The sequence below is a fragment of the Mizuhopecten yessoensis genome, unplaced genomic scaffold, assembly GCF_002113885.1.
Source record: "Mizuhopecten yessoensis strain PY_sf001 unplaced genomic scaffold, ASM211388v2 scaffold9389, whole genome shotgun sequence".
In the NCBI taxonomy this organism is placed as follows: domain Eukaryota; kingdom Metazoa; phylum Mollusca; class Bivalvia; order Pectinida; family Pectinidae; genus Mizuhopecten; species Mizuhopecten yessoensis.
Window position 1 is genome coordinate 4,929 of NW_018408023.1, and position 21,662 is coordinate 26,590.

The 21,662-nt window shown below is 36.5% G+C and overlaps 1 protein-coding gene across 1 annotated transcript; it reads left to right on the plus strand.

Annotated features, from left to right (window-relative positions):
* The first annotated feature begins 3,792 nt into the window (after window positions 1-3,792).
* LOC110457988 lies at window positions 3,793-21,656 on the plus strand. The gene is made up of 8 exons (XM_021509507.1): window positions 3,793-4,059; window positions 10,142-10,529; window positions 16,547-16,963; window positions 17,619-17,891; window positions 18,537-18,655; window positions 19,105-19,454; window positions 19,561-20,452; window positions 21,207-21,656. The coding sequence occupies exons 2-8, from the start codon at window positions 10,154-10,156 to the stop codon at window positions 21,321-21,323; spliced, it is 2,544 nt and encodes an 847-aa protein (XP_021365182.1). The 5' UTR covers window positions 3,793-4,059; window positions 10,142-10,153; the 3' UTR covers window positions 21,324-21,656.
* The last annotated feature ends 6 nt before the right edge of the window (window positions 21,657-21,662 follow it).

Below are 21,662 nucleotides of genomic sequence, written 5' to 3' on the forward strand. Positions count from 1 at the left end.
AGCAAGAAAATGAAACATTATTTGATGACATTTGAAAAATTATGAAATACTTTCTTAGCAAATCATATATATGTTGTACACTCAGACCACAGTCCATAACACACATACACACACACCCTCACATACACACATATATATAATATGCATTAAGGAGACTTCATGGAATGCTTGATGTTTGTCATTTTTTGTAAGTTTCGTTGTTTTTAATTAAATAGAATAGACAAACTGATTAAATAACTTGTAAAAAAATACTTTTTCAACACTTCTAAATACATTTTGTACATTTAAAAAGCATGGCAATGTATTGTCCTTAACACAATTCACAGATTGTAGGATATCGTTCTACAAGGCCATCATGTAGACCACAATAACCGGTGTATACGATACACGAAGGGGCTCAGATCCATTTCAGGTTCATCATTTAGGCTTAAACTACCTCTGTATAAAATACATTGTAGAGTTTCCGTTTACTAGGATCCGTCTACCAGGTCAACAGTAGTGCCTTAGCTTTATATGTGTAGAATCAGTGGGGAGCTATGATTTTGGAGTGTCTGTCTACAAGGGCATGATGTAGACCACACTAGCCGGTGTATACAATACACACACGGGCTCAGATATAGGAGTATTTGTCTTCAGGGTCATGGGGTAGACCACAATAATATACTTATGTTTTAGATACACAAGGGGCTCTGATTGAAGAGTAGCTCGTCTAATGTAGACCACAATAACATAATTACTGTATGTATAAGATACAACAGGGGGATCTGATTGAAGAATAACCCGTCTAATGTAGACCACAATACTATACTTATGTTTTAGATACACAAGGGCCCTCTGGTTGAAGAGTAGTCCGCTAATATAGACCACAATAACATAATTACTGTATGTATAAGATACACCAGGGGGCTCTGATTGTTGAGAACTCGTCTACAATGTAAACATATATTTTGAAGTGTGCAAAATCGCATTATAATGTTCTGAGTGTATATAATTTTAAGTCAAGATCTAGATTTAAGGAATATGATAATAAAATCGATGTCTTCTGTTCTATGGCAATCGAATAATTGTTCTCTACGGCATACATCACATATCATTGACATATAAGAGGCGTTCGAAATTTGATATACTATTTCTGACAAAAGACTACCGTATAAGTATATAGAAAACTTGACAGCGGTTTCTTAAAGGAAACAGTTTGACTTTTTTTATTTCATTTTAATAATCGATTAAACAATATTTAAAGTATATACAAATCTTAAATAGTTCAGGCATGTTAAGGTTGTTTCGTTCCTTTTTTCTACGTACCTCTGTCCTATCTCAGCACAGGGAAACGTCGTGTATGTCCCGTTGACCGGTCAGGCAACAACAAACTCGTGTTTAATATAAGATTTTTTTTCATATCGCTAAACATGCCTTAATACAAACAAAAAAAATGTTAATGTTACGTCGGTCCATATATTTATCATAGTTATCTGACAAGTCACGCTTGAAATATTACATGACATGATGGTATGGGTATTACCAAGGTCAATTGAAGTAGTGCTGGTGTATTTATAGATCCTTTGTGAAAACAGGTTTTCAAAAGAAGAGCGATTCATTGAATGCTATGTACCAGAGGGAACTTTGACTGACAATAATCCACCCACCGTCTCCGGCTACATGTGCAGTGGCTATAGGGTCATTCTGGCTGTACGGATTGTGTGGATACGGTCCCAATGTGACTTATATTGTATCTATATGAAAGACATTAGTTAACGCTGTTTGTAGAAAGTTCGTCTACAATGTAACCATAAAGACATTTTGCTACATGTGTATCATGACATTGTGACATTCCTGCGTTTTGAGAATTCTTTCATGAGATCAAAGGGATAACTGGAGGTATGTGTGTAAATTACCAATTTACATTGTTCACCCTTAGATAAAGCTACCAACCTAACATATGATCATGATAATTTATTCAGCTTAAAATAGNTCCATGTAAAAGATACTTATTTATTTCAACAAATTTTATTTGACAAAAAATTGAACAATTGGATGAGACAAGATGCTTAGCCTATATAAGCCTTCTCCTAACCGGTATAGATGGACAGAAAGCACAAATTTAATGCATTGCTCAACAAGACACACTCATATACACTTACAAACATATAGGCTAGAACATTCAACCAAGTTATAATTATAAGCAAGAAAATGAAACATTATTTGATGACATTTGAAAAATTATGAAATACTTTCTTAGCAAATCATATATATGTTGTACACTCAGACCACAGTCCATAACACACATACACACACACCCTCACATACACACATATATATAATATGCATTAAGGAGACTTCATGGAATGCTTGATGTTTGTCATTTTTTGTAAGTTTCGTTGTTTTTAATTAAATAGAATAGACAAACTGATTAAATAACTTGTAAAAAAATACTTTTTCAACACTTCTAAATACATTTTGTACATTTAAAAAGCATGGCAATGTATTGTCCTTAACACAATTCACAGATTGTAGGATATCGTTCTACAAGGCCATCATGTAGACCACAATAACCGGTGTATACGATACACGAAGGGGCTCAGATCCATTTCAGGTTCATCATTTAGGCTTAAACTACCTCTGTATAAAATACATTGTAGAGTTTCCGTTTACTAGGATCCGTCTACCAGGTCAACAGTAGTGCCTTAGCTTTATATGTGTAGAATCAGTGGGGAGCTATGATTTTGGAGTGTCTGTCTACAAGGGCATGATGTAGACCACACTAGCCGGTGTATACAATACACACACGGGCTCAGATATAGGAGTATTTGTCTTCAGGGTCATGGGGTAGACCACAATAATATACTTATGTTTTAGATACACAAGGGGCTCTGATTGAAGAGTAGCTCGTCTAATGTAGACCACAATAACATAATTACTGTATGTATAAGATACAACAGGGGGATCTGATTGAAGAATAACCCGTCTAATGTAGACCACAATACTATACTTATGTTTTAGATACACAAGGGCCCTCTGGTTGAAGAGTAGTCCGCTAATATAGACCACAATAACATAATTACTGTATGTATAAGATACACCAGGGGGCTCTGATTGTTGAGAACTCGTCTACAATGTAAACATATATTTTGAAGTGTGCAAAATCGCATTATAATGTTCTGAGTGTATATAATTTTAAGTCAAGATCTAGATTTAAGGAATATGATAATAAAATCGATGTCTTCTGTTCTATGGCAATCGAATAATTGTTCTCTACGGCATACATCACATATCATTGACATATAAGAGGCGTTCGAAATTTGATATACTATTTCTGACAAAAGACTACCGTATAAGTATATAGAAAACTTGACAGCGGTTTCTTAAAGGAAACAGTTTGACTTTTTTTATTTCATTTTAATAATCGATTAAACAATATTTAAAGTATATACAAATCTTAAATAGTTCAGGCATGTTAAGGTTGTTTCGTTCCTTTTTTCTACGTACCTCTGTCCTATCTCAGCACAGGGAAACGTCGTGTATGTCCCGTTGACCGGTCAGGCAACAACAAACTCGTGTTTAATATAAGATTTTTTTTCATATCGCTAAACATGCCTTAATACAAACAAAAAAAATGTTAATGTTACGTCGGTCCATATATTTATCATAGTTATCTGACAAGTCACGCTTGAAATATTACATGACATGATGGTATGGGTATTACCAAGGTCAATTGAAGTAGTGCTGGTGTATTTATAGATCCTTTGTGAAAACAGGTTTTCAAAAGAAGAGCGATTCATTGAATGCTATGTACCAGAGGGAACTTTGACTGACAATAATCCACCCACCGTCTCCGGCTACATGTGCAGTGGCTATAGGGTCATTCTGGCTGTACGGATTGTGTGGATACGGTCCCAATGTGACTTATATTGTATCTATATGAAAGACATTAGTTAACGCTGTTTGTAGAAAGTTCGTCTACAATGTAACCATAAAGACATTTTGCTACATGTGTATCATGACATTGTGACATTCCTGCGTTTTGAGAATTCTTTCATGAGATCAAAGGGATAACTGGAGGTATGTGTGTAACTTACCAATTTACATTGTTCACCCTTAGATAAAGCTACCAACCTAACATATGATCATGATAATTTATTCAGCTTAAAATAGATTGCGTGCAAATTAGTTTATTAGTTTAGTAATTAATACCATTTATTTATTCTTATTAAAAGAGGATATGGTAGTTCTCTTTTAAAAAAGAAAAGTGTGACATGGAAAAGACATATTGCATGGTCATAGCGTAATGCTGCATGGGTTCGTTCTTATGTACTTTAAAATGTGATAACGTAAAAGAAATATTTGACTGGGAATGTTTCATAGTCCTTAAACCCCAAACCTGTGTTAAATGTCAGGCTTGTATAGAAAAGCTATATTTTGATAATGTTAGTTGGTCGTATATAATCACAAACATTTCAGGAGGGTATCTTTGTCTTAATTCCTGGTAAGTGGTTCCTAGAAAAAGCTTAACGTAGCACGTGTGTATTTATAGGTTCTATGTGAAAATAGATTTCATAACAAAAACGAGCTATCAGTTATATCATGCTATGCACTACCAGATGAAGATATGGCTGACGGGAACCTCCTATGAGGTTTACCCGCCAACATCGCTTACCTGTCAATAAACGCATATTAAACTCTCTACCTAACAAGGTCATCGACATTATTCTACATCTGTAGGGAAAAACGAAAGCTCTAACAGTAGATAATCTGCCTACCATGTCAACATTTATGTCTCAAGTGGCACTGTATAAAATACACCCGGGAACCAAGTTTGGGGAGTATCCGTCTACATGGTCATTATTTAGGTCTTATTTAGGAGACAAAGACAATATTTGAAATAACTGCAGTGTTATATATTTCATCAGGACGTTTCCCCTTCAATAAATTGTAATTACGGGCTTTTGAGAGGGTGGTTATGGTGGTTGGGTGGCGCACTGAATAACGCACCCGCCTTTCATAAAGGCGGACGGCGTTCGATTCCTCAATCGGACGTGAATAGGTATGGGTTCACCTGCCCTACCACGTGGGTATGTAAGACAATCGTTTCAGCATAAACCACACTTAGTACCCTTTTATAATAACAACAAGGAATAATTTATAATATAAATAAACTTTATTTTGATCTAGGTTCTATTTTTTATAACGTATTTTTTATTTTTATTTTTTTATTTGATTATTACGTGAATGTATGACGATTCCAATTGGATAAACCTCTTAATCAGTTATAATATTTGTCATTACAGCAAGTTGTATAGTTTACTTAGTATTTGTATTTGCCAATACGTCCGAACACTAGTTTAGTTCGTGTTGGAATCCTCCCGTGAAAGATGCGATAAAGCAATACCGCAAACTTATCCTGTATATATTTGTACAGAATGTACGAAAGTGCATATCGCCTGGGAGCTTGTTTATTTTTTCAATTAACTTTCCCTGCATTTTCAATAAAGCATAATTTTAGTCCAAATAATTATGTGCAAACAATGGCAAAAAGGGGGAAAGAGTGGCTCTGAACATGAACTTAAATCATAATATGCATTTCCGCAGAATAAAGTAAAAAAAGTTTGACTGTTAAAGGGGGTTAGATGATGTAGTTATATAACTTTAATTTAAACATTATTGCGACTATGTCAACATCTTCTCGGGTTATGTCGACGTCTTTGTTTGTTAATTTGAAATGCCATCGTTAACACATGATTGGTTATCGATAAGAGAGCGGTTTCGTAAAGGAAATAGTTTGACGTTTTTATTTAAGTATCGATTTAACAATATAGTCTGTAAAAGTCCTATATAGTTTAGGTTGACTTTATTTCGCTCCTTTTTTCTACTTATCCTTTCTGGGTTATCAACAAAAGGCAATGTAGAGTATGTCCCGGTGTCTGATAAGTAAACAGTAAATACGTGTTTGATATAATATTTCAGTATCGCTAAGTATTTCATTATAGAAAAACACCCTTCATTTCGTTAATGTTACGTCGGTCTTAGTAATTATCATGGGCAACTGACGTGTCACGATTTAAATATTATAATACATGTCGGTAAGGGTTTAACCGTGATCGCTGAAGGTAGTGCATGAGTATTTATAGAATCTGTGTGAAAACAGGTTTTCAAAAGAACAGACGATTTATCAGTGTAACATATGTTATTTCATGTTATGCACCAGCAGAGGGAGCTCTGACTGATGGTTATCCGCCCATGTCTCCGGCTACATGTGCAGTATCAGTAATGAAATGCTGATTGTACGGAATGTGTCTACACGGTCCCCATGTGACGTATGCTTCATATATTTACCTTGGCACACTGAGGTAGAAAAAATAAGTTTAAATAGCATGCAAGCCGCTTACATTATTTCTGTAATGCATTTAAACATGTATGATATTATACAACGCTCTCCCGTTAAGCATGTTCTCCAAAAGCGGCTTGTATATCTTGCTAGCTGCTTAAACAATAGAGTGACACACTAAACACATATCGGACGTATTTATGCTTGGCCCGGTACTGGAAAAGGTTAATGAAAACCATGTACATTAATTTAAATATACTTAACCCATCACTCGTCGAATGTACGTGTGCGAGACCACCTATGTGTGACTCGCTTATCGGATTGTTTTCTCAACGGCAATGGGTCAACCAATTAACTTGACCCCACTGTCCATTATTGTACAAGAATTATTACACTTTTGCCATCTGAAGCTTGATAATTGACTTAGACAAAAGCATTAATTAACTCACAGTCGTACGGCGCGCGCTGATCTGTGACGGCCCTGATTATGTTTACGAAATCAGTGTCAGCCACAATACACACGTGAGCTCGAGTAGACGGATCGTTTTCTGGGACAAAGATACAGAGTTTCCCCATTTAAAAAAACTTAGTAGTCAATTTAGTTGCCACCTCGAATTTTTAGTAGCCAGTAAAATACAAAAGTAGCCAATGGCTACTTTGGCTACCGACAACGAGAGCCCTGAAATTTGATAATTGATAAAAATGTATTCACAATATAATTTTTGCATCAATGACGCCATTTTCTTCCAGTCAAAGTTAAAGTAGATATTTGTTCTTGTGCGTAACGTACATGATGGGTCGGGTGGCGCAGTAGATAGTGCGCTCGTCTTCACCAAGATGGCCGGATTCAATTCTGGTCACCTGCCCGACCAGGCGGGTTTTCACCGAATACTCAAGCTTCCTCACATATTTAGAATTAAATCCTCTGCGTGCTTCCAAGCAAGAAAACATTGTCATACTTAGATGTAACTGAGATTGTCGTTATATCGATACGTAGTCTAAATTACACTTTCATCCTGAAACACCGGATTAATTTTCAAATTTTGTAACTGTCACCGAGTGTCTGTCACTAGTTCTAAATTGGCACGCGTGAAAAAGTAATACGTTACTGAAAAAACGGCGTTTCACTTGGGTTGGTTGTCTTGAAAATTACTGTTGATTTCGACATAAATGCATTTTCCGTTGCTTCTCTTATGAGTGGTAATGCATACATAAATAATGTTAAGACTATAATCAGACTTTCAAAAATGTTAATTATTTCGTTCATGCTCTTAGCAAATAGAAATCAAAAGCTGATGAAATTTAAATGATGATAAACAAATGTACACGTTGACTTATCTATTTGAAGATGTCTCCCAGTAGAAAAAAATAACAGAACCGGGTTGATAACAAAAAGGATCGTAGAAAATATCCGCATTTTAACTTTTTGTGCCTGTGGCAAAAACTGAAATGAAAACGGTCTTTAAGCACAGACAAAGAGATAATTGCAACGGACATCAGTTCCAGGATTTCCCGGTTATTTTTCATTCTTCTGGAAATAGCCGATGAAGGCCGATGGATTGTGACGTGCTTGTGACGTCATGGTATGATAATATCTGAACGAAATAAGATATATAAATATATAAACTTTATTTATTTAACAACAATTATGAAACAAGTTATTTCAACTTATATTAATCACTCGCGTTGGCCCGGATGTTAGCGCGTTGGGGTCTGAGTAAGGGGACGCAACCCTGTGTACGCACGCATGTGTTATTATTAAAGAGCTTCGACGCCCGAGAGCTACGCTCTTATAACATAAAATTCATGCTGCACGCAAAGGGTTAAAGATGAAAATAATGAAACATTTTGTAACAATGTTTCTGTGTTTTAAAAAACTTTCCATTATAATTAAACAACATCCCTAAGTACTATCAACAATTTCTACAGTATGGTTAATTTATATCCAGGTTGGTGTGTAAAACCAAATTTCGACATAATGTTGAAAGTTGAAAAGTTGAAAGGCATGGATATATTAGCGGAAATCACATCGTGGGTTCTCAACCGTCTTTACACAAACTCAAACTTAAAAACATCGTAATTGTTAACTACGTTATCAATGAGCATTATACTTAAAGGTATTCAGAAGTTCGGCGGATTATGTATAAACGACAAGTACGTTGCACATACAGCTTACATTTTATATTCTATTTCCTTTCTTGATACAGATGGCATAATGTTTTAATTTTTCAGGTATTATATAAAGTACTAAATGCTGCGATCTTTATTAAACTTCGTTTTTACTTATATCAGCTATTTTCCGCTATATCGCCAGTGCTCGTACGGTCTGTCGTCCCACTTGATAAAAAAGAGACGATGTCGGATGAACCTCCGATTCGTCGAATACCATGCTTTCCTCGAACTATTGATGTCGACTCCACTATTTCGAGTTACTGGGGATTAACTGTACATACGTAAACTATTTTTAAACACCTTTAACGTTTGCAATTTGATTTGTTTCCTCAGACACATTATACTGTATAACCCAAGGTATTGAAGTACACACATTCAGTGTATTGACAGAATGAAAGTCAATTACACAAAACATTCTTCCTCCCGATAAATGGGGAAATGTATATTATGTCTGTGTTTGTTTGACGGTTGGTCATTAAAATTGCGCGTTATTGTTTGATAGCTAGAAATAGTTGAATGTGGTTGATACAGACTTGAAATTATGTTTTCGTTCTTAGATAAAATAAAATACTTATGTCTTTATTTGTCGAATGATGTTCAACACTTTATTTTATTTTACGTTTAAATAAAAATTGCTGGCGATTGTATTGTAACATTCTCAACTGATTTATTAACATATTTTGATAGCACTTATACTTAAAATACCTTAAATTTTTAAAATAATCCGGTAAATAATTTCCGATTAAAAACATCAAGTGTTAAAGCAGGGATTTAAATCCTATTCTGTGGTTTAAATACGTAATCAGATTACACGGCGGTTTGGTAGATTTTGTGATTCGCTATAAGTCTGATAAGACCGAATATCCCGGTAATACTGTAAAGCGGCCTCATTGACCGTTTGTGCGACCGGCCATGGCTCTTTGTAGTGGCCGCTAACGACCGTTCAAGCCGCGTTTGTCCCGAACGATAATGCGTACAGCGTCTGGCTAGCTGGCGGTCAGTACTCGGACACCGTCTGGACAACGTTCGTCCTCGGTCCGGCAACAAATAAAGTTGATACTTGACCGGTATTATAACTGTAGTTAAATTAGGTGTGAATGGTTTCTGTGGCACCCCGTGTACGTGGAAAACGGAATCTAGACCACCTGGATCCTAGACTCAATACTTGTCAAAAACGAGAGTTCGTTCAACTCTATGTTAATGAACCTGGCTCAGAGTGAATGCCTTTTTGCAATCTTCCATAAACTAGGTGTACATGATCTGTGACAGCCCCTGAATCTGTGAACAGTTGGGAACCGGGGCCCCACCGAATTGATTGTCAATCTGACAACAGAAAATGTCACAATTTCAATATTCTAGACGTTGTTAGTCATATGTATTGTGTTGCAGTCAAGGCAATTTATAATATCAAAAGTGATCAGTTGCAAAAAAATACAACAATACATTAAATAGACCAATGAAAATAAATAACAAGCATACAATTCGTCCAAAAACGAATGGGACTACAGCTGTTTTATGAAGTATATTTTGTTAAATTTAAAATAGAATACCAAATGATCTGCATTTATAATAACGCGTGTTTTTATATGCCAAATTAATCGCCGGGTTAAAGGTATAGTGTCCGTTATTTCCTGTATTGTGTTACAGACATCACGGACCATGGAATTACCTACACCTCTACACGATGCCGCCCACCGGGGAGACCTCGATAAAGTAAAGGAGCTGGTCAGGTATGGGGCGGACTTCGGGGCAACAGATAGTAGAGGATGGACACCTCTGATGGTTGCAATACTGGATGACAAAGAAGATACTGCGGCATACCTCGCCAAGAAGATGACTGTCCAGGAGTTGAGTGTAGTGGACGAGGACGGGTGCAATGTGTTACATCGGATGGCTGCATGGTATCGTCCGTGGTCACATGTGATACAGGACATAGCTGATGCATGTCCTAGCCTGTTACAAAGGGAGAATAGTGACGGCCACCGACCGAAAGATATTGCAAGAAATAGAAGTCAAGATGTTTACAACATTCTCGGTAAGTACGCTTAGCCGTATCTTTGTTGATTCTCACTTATTCACATATCAATATATATTATTATGTATGCAAAAACACACTTCTTAATAGCGAACACCTAGTGGAGTGTATATGTAAACGCATTTCTTAAAACATTCAGCTGTTTTATGATGGTCGCAGTTATATCAATGAATTCATTTTGTTCATCTAATACAATTGTCTTTAATATTGTTCATAATTATAAGTTCTTAATGCGGTTCAATACCTAATATTTATTCTTATTTTGACAGTAAATTGAAACATCATTTTTAAAATAAGGCATGCTTTAACCCTAAAAAGAACGAAATCAGGACACTATAGTGTATATACTGCGTGTTGTGTTTCCTGCTTTTCACGCATTTAAATATTCTAATGTGATATCTTCTCAACTTTCTGTATCGTTGTCAAGTTGTAGAATAGCGGTATAGACGTGGTGGATTTATTTATTTGTCTTAGACTTTCTGTGAAAATTCGGAGCAATAGTTTCTGTATATAAGAAACTATTCACGGACTTTTGTGCTATAAGCGATGTATTTGAACTTTCTTTTCCTCGGAGATAGGACGTTGGATACGGCCGTTGGGCATATGGCACGGACAAGGCGCGCGCCACGACTCTTTGTTGTTAATTTGTGTCTACCCTTATTTACAAATTGTCTGGTATCAAAATTTGTTTAAACTGGCTAAACTTCTGTCTTGAATACTGTACCTCTCGGTGAAACAATCGCAAACAATCACGGAAGGGCATTAAGAGTATAACCCTACTGTATTTTAAAATTTGAGGCGGTATATCGTGATTATACTGTCGGAAATTGAGTTTTACTATTGACACGGATCGAAGCCAGTAAAACGGTTATTTGCAACAATGTTATCAAAATATACCGACGCAAATTTCAAAATACAGTAAGGTGATCCCCATTTTAATTCATTTTTAATTAATTAAGATATTTTTCAATGTTTTCTTCAAATTCTGGGTCACTCTGCCCCGGATTGGTGACGTCAGGAATATTGGAGGTGAGGCAGAATTACGTTGACCTTTCGGAGTCACGCTAGTATTCGTGACGTCATCGATATCAGGGTCAGTCGGGGTCATTGACGTCATTTACCTTCGCTACCCGGGCTTCCAATGCAAATGAGAAGTTTGCGGACGGTATTTAATGTCGCAAATTATTTTAATTGGCCAATCAAATGTCTTGCCACATCTCAAATGACTTAGAATTATCAATAGCATAATGGTCTGAGGTCCGGGGTTCGAAACCCGTTCGGACCTTTTTTATTTCCCCCCTATTTATTTCAAATCTGTTTTTCATAAAAGTTGCATAATGTATGTCTCTTTCACTTTGCAGAAAAGATTGATTAAATAAATAGTCATACTCGAAAAAAGCATGCAGTGCATAGTAAGTAACGTAACTAGGGATTCCAATGTAAAGTTAGTTGGTTGGTGTATGGGTTTTTCGCCTACATGCCTCCACCCATACGTGCTTCGTCTCCCTGACGGAAGTCAGTGTTCTGTCGGCGTGATGAGAGTTGCCTTCCCTCGGGATAGGGGTGGGGTAAGGGGGGGGGGGAAGTCGCCTATGCTTTATCATATCCTTGTGTTTTTTAATAAGTAATTTGGGAGACTACTCCTTGCTCCGAATAGTTGGTAAATTACATTCGATTTGGCGCTAGCCGCATTGCATCAATATGTCTAGTACGGCACATACGTAGGAAGATGGCGTTTCTACCATATCCCGACTGTCCAATGGCTCTAGCCCTTCTCTATTGTGTTTTGGTTTTGTTGTATATTTTCAAGTCCGTCTAATTCTCTTAATTCATAATTATAATCTAAAAATAGCTATTATCTGTGCCGGCGTTATCACGCCTACTCTTACGACAATACACAGTCGTTACTTGGACTTTCCACACGGGACACCGCTTATAGTCCCTTCCAACGGACTGAATGCTAGTGTTTAGTGTCATGCAAGTGCTAACTAACCTTGTTTTTGTTGTCCATTCATGAAACCGAATCTAGTTCTTTGCACGCTTTTGGAAACTTTTCGTCATTACAAATGTCCTCGTTCATGTAAAACCTTTCATTGGCTTTCTTCTGTTGTTGTCCTCTGTGTCGACATTTTATAAATATTTTGTGAGCATTAGTATGGTTTGTCAATAAGGAATATTTGGATGTGTTCATTGTGTATGTTAGCCTGAGTCCAAAACAAAGACGCTGGATCAGGAATATACGCTGTGATGTTTCGTGTTGATTTTACTCACATATAGGATTGAAAATAGCGCAGTGAAAAAGTGATGTGTCTTTTCAATTAGGTAGGTTCGAGTGAATTTCCATCCTTCCTGCAGCCGATTTATTGAGAAATGTTCAATCTAAATATATGATTTACTAGTCCGTGTTAGATGACATGTGCGCTTTTGTTAGCGCAGTTTTAATTTATCACAACTGCGTAAAGTATGGGATATTATCTATGAGTGGGGTTTGATTGGGTTTCGATCATATCTGTAACCTAATACCATACCAAAAATAACGTAAACATTGAATATAATGAGATCGATTTGGGTAGGGGATTGTTGTGTTTTATGCTTGGGTGGGAATGAGGGATTTGGTGTGTACTTTATAGTAGCTGGCGTGTGTATGTGTAAACAAATCAAAATTTAAAAAAAGAAACTTAAATTAAGCAGCGCGTATACACNNNCCCCCCCCCCCCCCCCCTCTATTGTCAATATATGTTAATTGTATCTATCTATATATCTTGTGTTCGGACAGTAGCTATATTTACTTTACATGTACTGTTTTCTTCTATTTTTTTGAAGATTTGCTAAATTTTCTTCATATATTGAAACTACACCATGCTTTGTGACAAATAATTAGATATCGTTGTATCAACTTAGATTTAATTATTCCTAGGGTTCCTACCTATCGTACAACTGGCCTTCTCCCCATACCCGCGCCAACTTAACACAAGTCACGCCGATTAGACTTTGTTTGTTTGTTTGTTTGATTTTGTTTAATGTCCTATTAACAGCTGAGGTCATTTAAGGACGGTCTCCCCTGTGTGCAAGATGCAAGCGTATAGTGTATGTGTATTTTTTTTGGGAGGCTGCAATATGTTCGTGTTTGTCTCCCTGTGATAGCGCGGAACTGATGCCGACTTTATAGTGCTACCTCACTGAAACACAATGCCGAAGACACCCAGCAGGACGCCCCACCCAGTCACATTATACTGACAACGGGCGAACCAGTCGTCCCACTCCTTATTTGCTGAGCGTTAAGCAGGAGTATAAACTACCATTTTTAAAGAATTTAGTATGTCTCGGCCAGGGCACAGAACCCAAAGCCTTCCTCACAGGGGCGAACGCTCAACAAATGGCCAAAAGTGAAGCAATGTCAAGGGAGACATTAGGAAGAAGAAAGATATTTAGAAAGGAGAGAAGAGATAAGGTCCCAAATATAGTCGCCTCTTACGATCATGCACTTGGGGCCGATTAGACAAGATATGTGCATCTTAAATAGTTCATGGAAGCATAATTATATTTTAGAAGGAAAAAGAGAAAATAACAGGGAGAGAAACAAAAATGTGTTTCATTCGATAAGACGTTGAACACGGTGGGATGGGAGGCAATTATAATGAACAAAACTTCCCGACTGCAGTCGGAACAAAGACGTTGTAGCACATCATTGCCTATCAGAAGATCCTATACCTATGTATACGTGTTTTATTTAGATTCTGGTTAGTTCTTTAAGTTTTTAAGTGTTGATACCTTTCGAAATGACTCCAGGTCACTGTTGGACGGGAGACACTTCTATAGAACATAACTCCCAGCCTGTGGTCGAAACAAAGACGTTGCAGCAATCCATTGCATATCGGAAGATCCTATACATACATGTGTATATGCATTTTATTCAATTTCTGCTTAGTTTTTAAATTTTTAAGTATCATTAATGTGATAAAGGAGTGGGTCACAGAGGCGGAGACTCAAGACCAACATGAGTCTCAGTATATACCAATTCATGGGAGGACGAGTAACATCCCACCCCAGTACAGCCTCACTGGGAATCTTGGGGCTTATACATTAATGTTAATTCATGAATTTTCGAATACACATAATTGAATCAAGATATTTACTGGTTTCCGACCTATTTTATCATTAAACGATATTATGTGTCACTATTGTTATTATTGTCTACTGTAGTTTAAAGTTATTATGTATCTATTTTTTAATCTAATACTTATAACAATACAGAATAAGGCACAATACAAAATAATGATAAACAGTAGATCTAGCGATTTGTTCATGCCGAGTTTAGTATATGCAATGAGAGACAACTCGAAAGACAATTCAGTTATTTACTGAAATAATGGAGATTTGGAAAATTTTAAAAGTAGTCACATGGGGGGAAAACAGTCATTCAAACTATTATAAACAGCTGCGTTTTGGGTCACATATGCTTCTATTAACAATTCACATCACCTGTAACACAAAAACACATTTGTAATTATAATAAAATGAAAGGTTAGCAAAATCAGTTTCACACCAGTCATGTTCATTTCTATCATTTGCTGAATCTCGATATGACCGTTGTCCGTTTCAATCTAATGGGTACTGCCAGGCGATGATCTATTGGTCATTTGTTGTTTTGATGCTTGATAATGGACTGTCAATCCATAAATGTCATAAGGATTGAAACTGGAATGACTGCGATAAGTATACATTTGAACGACGATATATTCGTTTACACATATGTGAGTAATTACCATCAACAATATGTAAACTGAAATATTTCGCCTGACTGTAGGAACTGTTTAGCTATAATTGTGCAAGATTTGAATGATGTTCCTGTCAAGAAAGGAACAGTGAAGTTTTTTCGAATCTTATAATCATGAATATTTCATATTAGTCTGATGCAAGTATCTTCATTGCGATCATCACTTCATCATACATTTGTCAACATAATAGTCACATCACGTGCCCCATAATGTTTTCAAATAATCGAGGTCACATGTACGCCGGTGACTTTTTAAAACATCCCCCAGTTGGATGGAGTCTTCCCGATAATTCGATAAATGATCAACGTTTATACAATGCTGTTTTCTACAAATACATGCTCGTCAATCTGTTGACGCGTCTGTTTGGAAATTCTCACACGAATCAGTTTAAGATAAATACAATGATACTGCAATGCCACGCGATTTATAAATATATTAGATAAAGTAAATTGTTGTGTGCTTTTTTCAGATCGATACTTATTTGAAAACGAAGGAATTGAATCATGATTTTCCAATATTATAAACAAATACACTGGAGATAATTCCTCAAACACATAAACGAACACATATATTTACATATCGACACACATACATGTTAGTTGATGAAGAGACGTTATGGGGGTTGGGGGATTGGGGAGGTTCGGGGGGGGAGGTTGCTAAGGAAATCCGCCATATTAGCCTTAGCAACCACCTAAACATACGCCCCCTCCCCTAGACGTCACTTCACAATGTGTGTGTATTGCGTGTAATGTCATCAATTTGGCATTTACCGACGGACGTATCTCCCCTTGTTTCTAACTTTTTGACATTCTGATTTCAGGTATTTTCTCCGGGACTCTCTCTCTCTCTCTTTCGATCAATGTTCGCGTTACCGCCGGAGTTATCTCCCCTTGTTTTCAATAGGTTGCGTGTATTGCGTGTGACGTAATCAATTTTGTGATTATCACGGAATTAACTCCCCTGTTTCAGCATTGCGCTTCTGATTTCAGGTATTATTGCAGGAATATCATCTTTTCTGTTTACTACTGCAATGTTTATCACTAAATAAATGCATGACTGTTGATTGATTATCATAAGTGCAAATACTTTGTATCTATGAAAAATATGTAATTAACATTTGAATTCCTTGATTTCATAAAATTCAGAAATGATGTTTAAACAGGCATTCTAAAATCTGGAACTGTCTACAAACTGGAAAAATAGCAATGTTTAAATGTCAAATAATGGTGTTTTGTTTAGTGAAATGTGACGACCTACAGCAGCGGAGACAGCAGCAGCAGCAGCAGCAATATACCTCTGGAATAGCTGACAATGTGGAAAACCCTTGTAATATCACCATTGCTGTCGTTGGTCACCATGGAGTTGGCAAGTCTTGTTTCGTCCGACAACTTAAACAGGAATATATTCCGGAACACGGACCGGGCTCGACGGATACCGCTGATGTATATGTCAACTTTCTAGGGTACAACCCGAACACTGGCCTCCGTCAAAAACTTGATGAGGAAGGCGAAATCAAGACGAGTCGTCAGCGTCTTAAACACATCATTGATCAAACAGATAAAACGTCTCCAACCACACCACAACAACACAAAGATAACCCCGCGGCAGCAATATCAACTATGAAAGCATCTGTATCGTCAGCTGGGGAAAAGACAGGTACCTCGAAAGACAAACTTTAATATAATAGAGATGTTAAATATATCAAAACTTATCAACTTACATATTAAGCAAAGCATCATCTACCTAGTGCCTCAAATCTCAATCAAGTTTTCAAACAATACTGCTCCAAATGTAGCAAAATATATTACTTAAATGATATACTGATAGTCAATGTTATGTATATGTGCTTTCAATAACGTTGATTGTGGAATTATGGAGTACTGAATACCGGAAAATTACGCCGCTGTTTAACTCGTCTTGTTCGCCCCCCGCAATGACGGCGAATTTATCATTTGGTGCACATTTGATCTAAATACGACTGTTCCGCCAATGTCGTTTAAAGGACGACGCATACAAAAACGCAGTTAATAAATAAATATTTAAGAACAAGTAAATCAAATCAAACATTTGTTTTATAGATAAACTGTATATGGATTGAACGGTATGAAAATTAAAAAAAAATGTTTAATCCCTATATTATACTTAAATATGAATAACGAAATTTTCACTGGTCGAATTTCGAATTATCCTACAAACAACGAATATTGACTGGGCGAAAGTTTTCCGATAAACAATCTAATCATCAGTATATTCTTGAATGTATTAAAAAAATTCAGATCGTCAATTATCAAATACAATCTTCCAATTACAGAAGAAAGTCAAATTGTTGAAATATCGCACAGAAATCCTTCCCGTTCAGAAGAACTGTCTGGTGAACAAAGACGCGTTATGGAGGAAGTGATGGACACAAACATGGAGGATTGGAATGACTTTGGATTGAAGGGCCGCATTACAATATATGACTTCGGAGGAGAAAAGGTGTTTTATAACACACAACACTGCTTCATGTCAAGCAACATGGTCTTCGTCCTGGTGTTCGACGTGGATATGTGTCTTGATCCACGCAGAGCAAAGGATGGTTACGGTAACATTTTAACAATTTATCCTTTACAGGGTTTTCACTTTTTTCAAACACGTATAAAAAAAAAACATGAATAACCAAACCAAATCAAATCACATACTTTGATATTATAAACTAAATTTAACTTAAAGCGTGACACCCCCCATCCTTGAATCGCTAGTATAGTAGATGTAACAATAAAAAAAAACAAGTGACATCGTATAAGGATGTGACAAATCACATTCCAATGATGTTCGTTATATACAAAGTTAGATGTCCATTCATGAGTGAGTGGATGATATATGCTTAGGAAACCTGTTCTTTTAGAACTCGAGGCAGGAGTCAAAGGTCAAACGGAGGTCACAGTGAGCTATTTTTTTTAAAGCTATATACCGACTCATAGTAAGTTACCTTATACAGAAATGCTGCCCAACTATTCAACAGTGAATAAGATACATGATAGCTTCGGATACCTGTAATTGATAACTTTATTTCAAAACATTAATTTCCAAACAAAAAGTCCTAGGAATTAACATTCGAGACGTTGATGTCCTGTCATTTATATCTTAGTTTGAACATCTGAATGCATCGCCATTGTAACTGCTCTCCTAGCGTTAAAAATGAAAAATTCATCGTTAAAAAAATAATTGTAGTATTTTTATTATACAGAGCAAATCGAGTTCTGGCTGAAGGTGTTCGCTACCTATGCTATTGATGAAGCAGCACAAGGTAAAGGAACGCCTCCTGTCATCCTTGTTGGATCATACCTGGACCTTGTTTCTTCTGATGTAAGGACTTCCATTATAAATAGAGTTGGTAAATCATAATGTTTGTGTTAAAATCGTTTTCTATTTTGTTTGAGAAACAATCCAATTACACCAATTGTAACAAATTGTAACAATGTAAAGTCTACAGATATAAATTTTTTTTAAATGATGAAGAATACTAGAAAGTAGCCAATCTGTTTCCCAAAAAATATCATTTTCATGAAAGGATATATTGCAGTCAATACAATTCATTTATATGTGATAAACTGTCGAAAATGTTAACAGCTACATGTGATAGGTCAGTGTGCATTTATGTGTATAGGTCATGATAAAGCACCTTTTTCACCCTAGGGTTGTTCTGGATGTCTTTAACTGAAAACAAAAGTAATTTGCACATCAACTACTACTTTGCATGCTAGTGATATATAGAGCAAAATAAAGGTTACATGACATATTATTTATTAACACAGAAAGAAAAACAGGAAGAATTGTTCATCTCAGTGCTAGAAAAGCTGTACGAGGAACCTGAAATCGGTGAAATTATTGACGCCCACGTCCAGGGAATGTTTCCAGTTGCTAATTTAAATGATTGCAATAAAAACCAACATATGTATAAGGAAATATGGAACAAGATCATAGAGATTGCCAAACTCCAGTCCCAATGGGAGAAGCCTGTACCTGCAAGATGGGTTGCATTGGAATACGCGCTGGTCAGACTAAAGATTAGAGGAAACGTTATCCTTACGTATGATGAATTGCTAGAAATAAACCGCAAAACATCAGTGCCATTAGCAAAACCTGACATCATGAACTTCCTAAGGTATGTAGAAATGTCTAGCATGTGCAATATCAGAATGTTTATATTAAAAAAAAAGATATCTGAAAAAAGTGGGTTTTTTATATTTGTTTTCATTTTGTTTTGGTAGGAGACTGAGGTTTTCCGGATCATTCCTCTGTTTTGATCTTCATAGCAAGAAACCTTTTATTGTTCTTCAACCACAATGGATAATTGATGCATTCAAAGCCATCATCACTGACCCGAAGTTCATAGCCGACCTATCACCCAAGCAAACACTTCAGTGGAAGCAGTATGAGAAATCCGGCGTTTTATCACTAGACCTTATCAGACAACTGTGGGGACGTTATGAGAAAAGTAAGTTCCTTGCAGAGGAGGACAAACTCGTCATCGCAATGGAGACTCTCGGTTTACTTACTAAACCAATATCAGTAGATGCAGAGGTTGACTACTTCATAGTACCAAGCATTCTTCAAACTGCAGATCCCGAGATAATTCGTCCAGTGCTTGATGATCCTGACACTGTCACAAGTGTCACTATTTGTGCCAAGTTCGACAACCCATTCATCCCACAGGCTATTTGGGACAAAATGATTGCCTCCTGCATTCACAGGTTTCAGCGCCTGAGAGAATTCGGACATGATGGTTTAACGTTTATCCGACGCGGATTTGCTTGCCTGTCTGTGGATTGCTTGTGGAACATGATTATCAACTGCAGCGACAATGCAATGAAGGTTACTATGTTCAAGAAGGATACAGATCACTCCGTACCAACAGGAACTGGAATTAACCTACTCAGTATTCTTGAGTTTCTTCTCAAGCGGATTCTTGCGTTGAATCACCAAAGTCATCTTGGATACCAATTCTACCTCCACAACGACTTCCGGTTCACTGCAGAGGAGAAAATGGTGAAGAAGGATGATCTTCAACAGGCACCACGTCTACAATGTTACGGTTCAAATGGGACGAGATGGATAGACAGAGACGACCTCTCCATCTGGTTCGGGAACCCAAATCAGAAGGTATGCAGACTACGCATTATTTTTTTAAATAATTTAGATTTTTAAACACACATTTGAAATCTTTCATAACTGGCAAAAATATCACTAAATATTAAAATCTTTTTGAAAACTTCTTCTCTGTGAAAACTTAATGCACTAATACCCAATTAAATGGGTTTTTTTAGATTAAATATTTCATTTGGATTTCTTTACTCCTAAAGAAAGATCATATATATGTATTAGTTGTTTTCATAAGGTAACATTCTTGTGTGATTCATACGTGTTGGTTTTGGATAACTGATGTCACTGGGGCAGATGTTAATGTTCATATGTCAATGCTGCAACTTGTAAGTGGTTTTACGTCGCCGGGAGTTATACGAAATATTGCGACCTTTGAAAAAACTATTCTGTTTTACAACTTTTCTTGCCGTGTTTCCTTATAGGTATATGTAACTATACCAGAGATATAGTGTATCATAGTATACGTGTCTTGTAAGTTGTTAGAGTTTTACTCTAGAAATATACCGTCTCAATCGTGATGTCATTTGAGTGTATCTATTGCAACAAATGATATTTTCTAAGAATACATTAATAAGCAATTATTAGCGGCACAACATTGACTCTCATGCGTTGATTTCGAATCCACGACAAACACTTCTATTTCCTACTATAAACATTGTTAATATGTGTTATAACCTTTGGCAGTATTGCAGTTATGTTTTTATTCTCAAATCATTGCGCATCAAAATTAACGTTTTGTTCGCTTTTTTTACAGACAAAACGGACCCTTTTGCGTCATGTTGGTAAGTCGATATACTTTACTTCAATTCTGGAGGTCAGTATGATATATGGTGACGAGGTTGTTACCTATGTCTACTATGTACCATGTTGACCATCTGTGGCTTCACGGAGGGGGCAGAGACTGACTAGGGAACAGAATCACTACATTGGGGATAAACAATAATGGCTTCGAGCTACACGTGGTGACTCAGAATCAACTTGCCAACTATAAATCTCCTCTTATATCTTACATCCTACGTTCTTCGTCATGTTTTCCATTTGCACTCTCACGTAGATTTAGTTTCTAGTTGGATCTCCAATTCGTTGTGAATGAAATCCTTCTTCAAGTTAAAATCCTGCTTAGCCTATGGTCGTCTGCCTGTGCCATGCCATTTTTGTTTATTATTAATCAAGGTAACAGAGATGCTTTACTGACTTATCACAACCCACC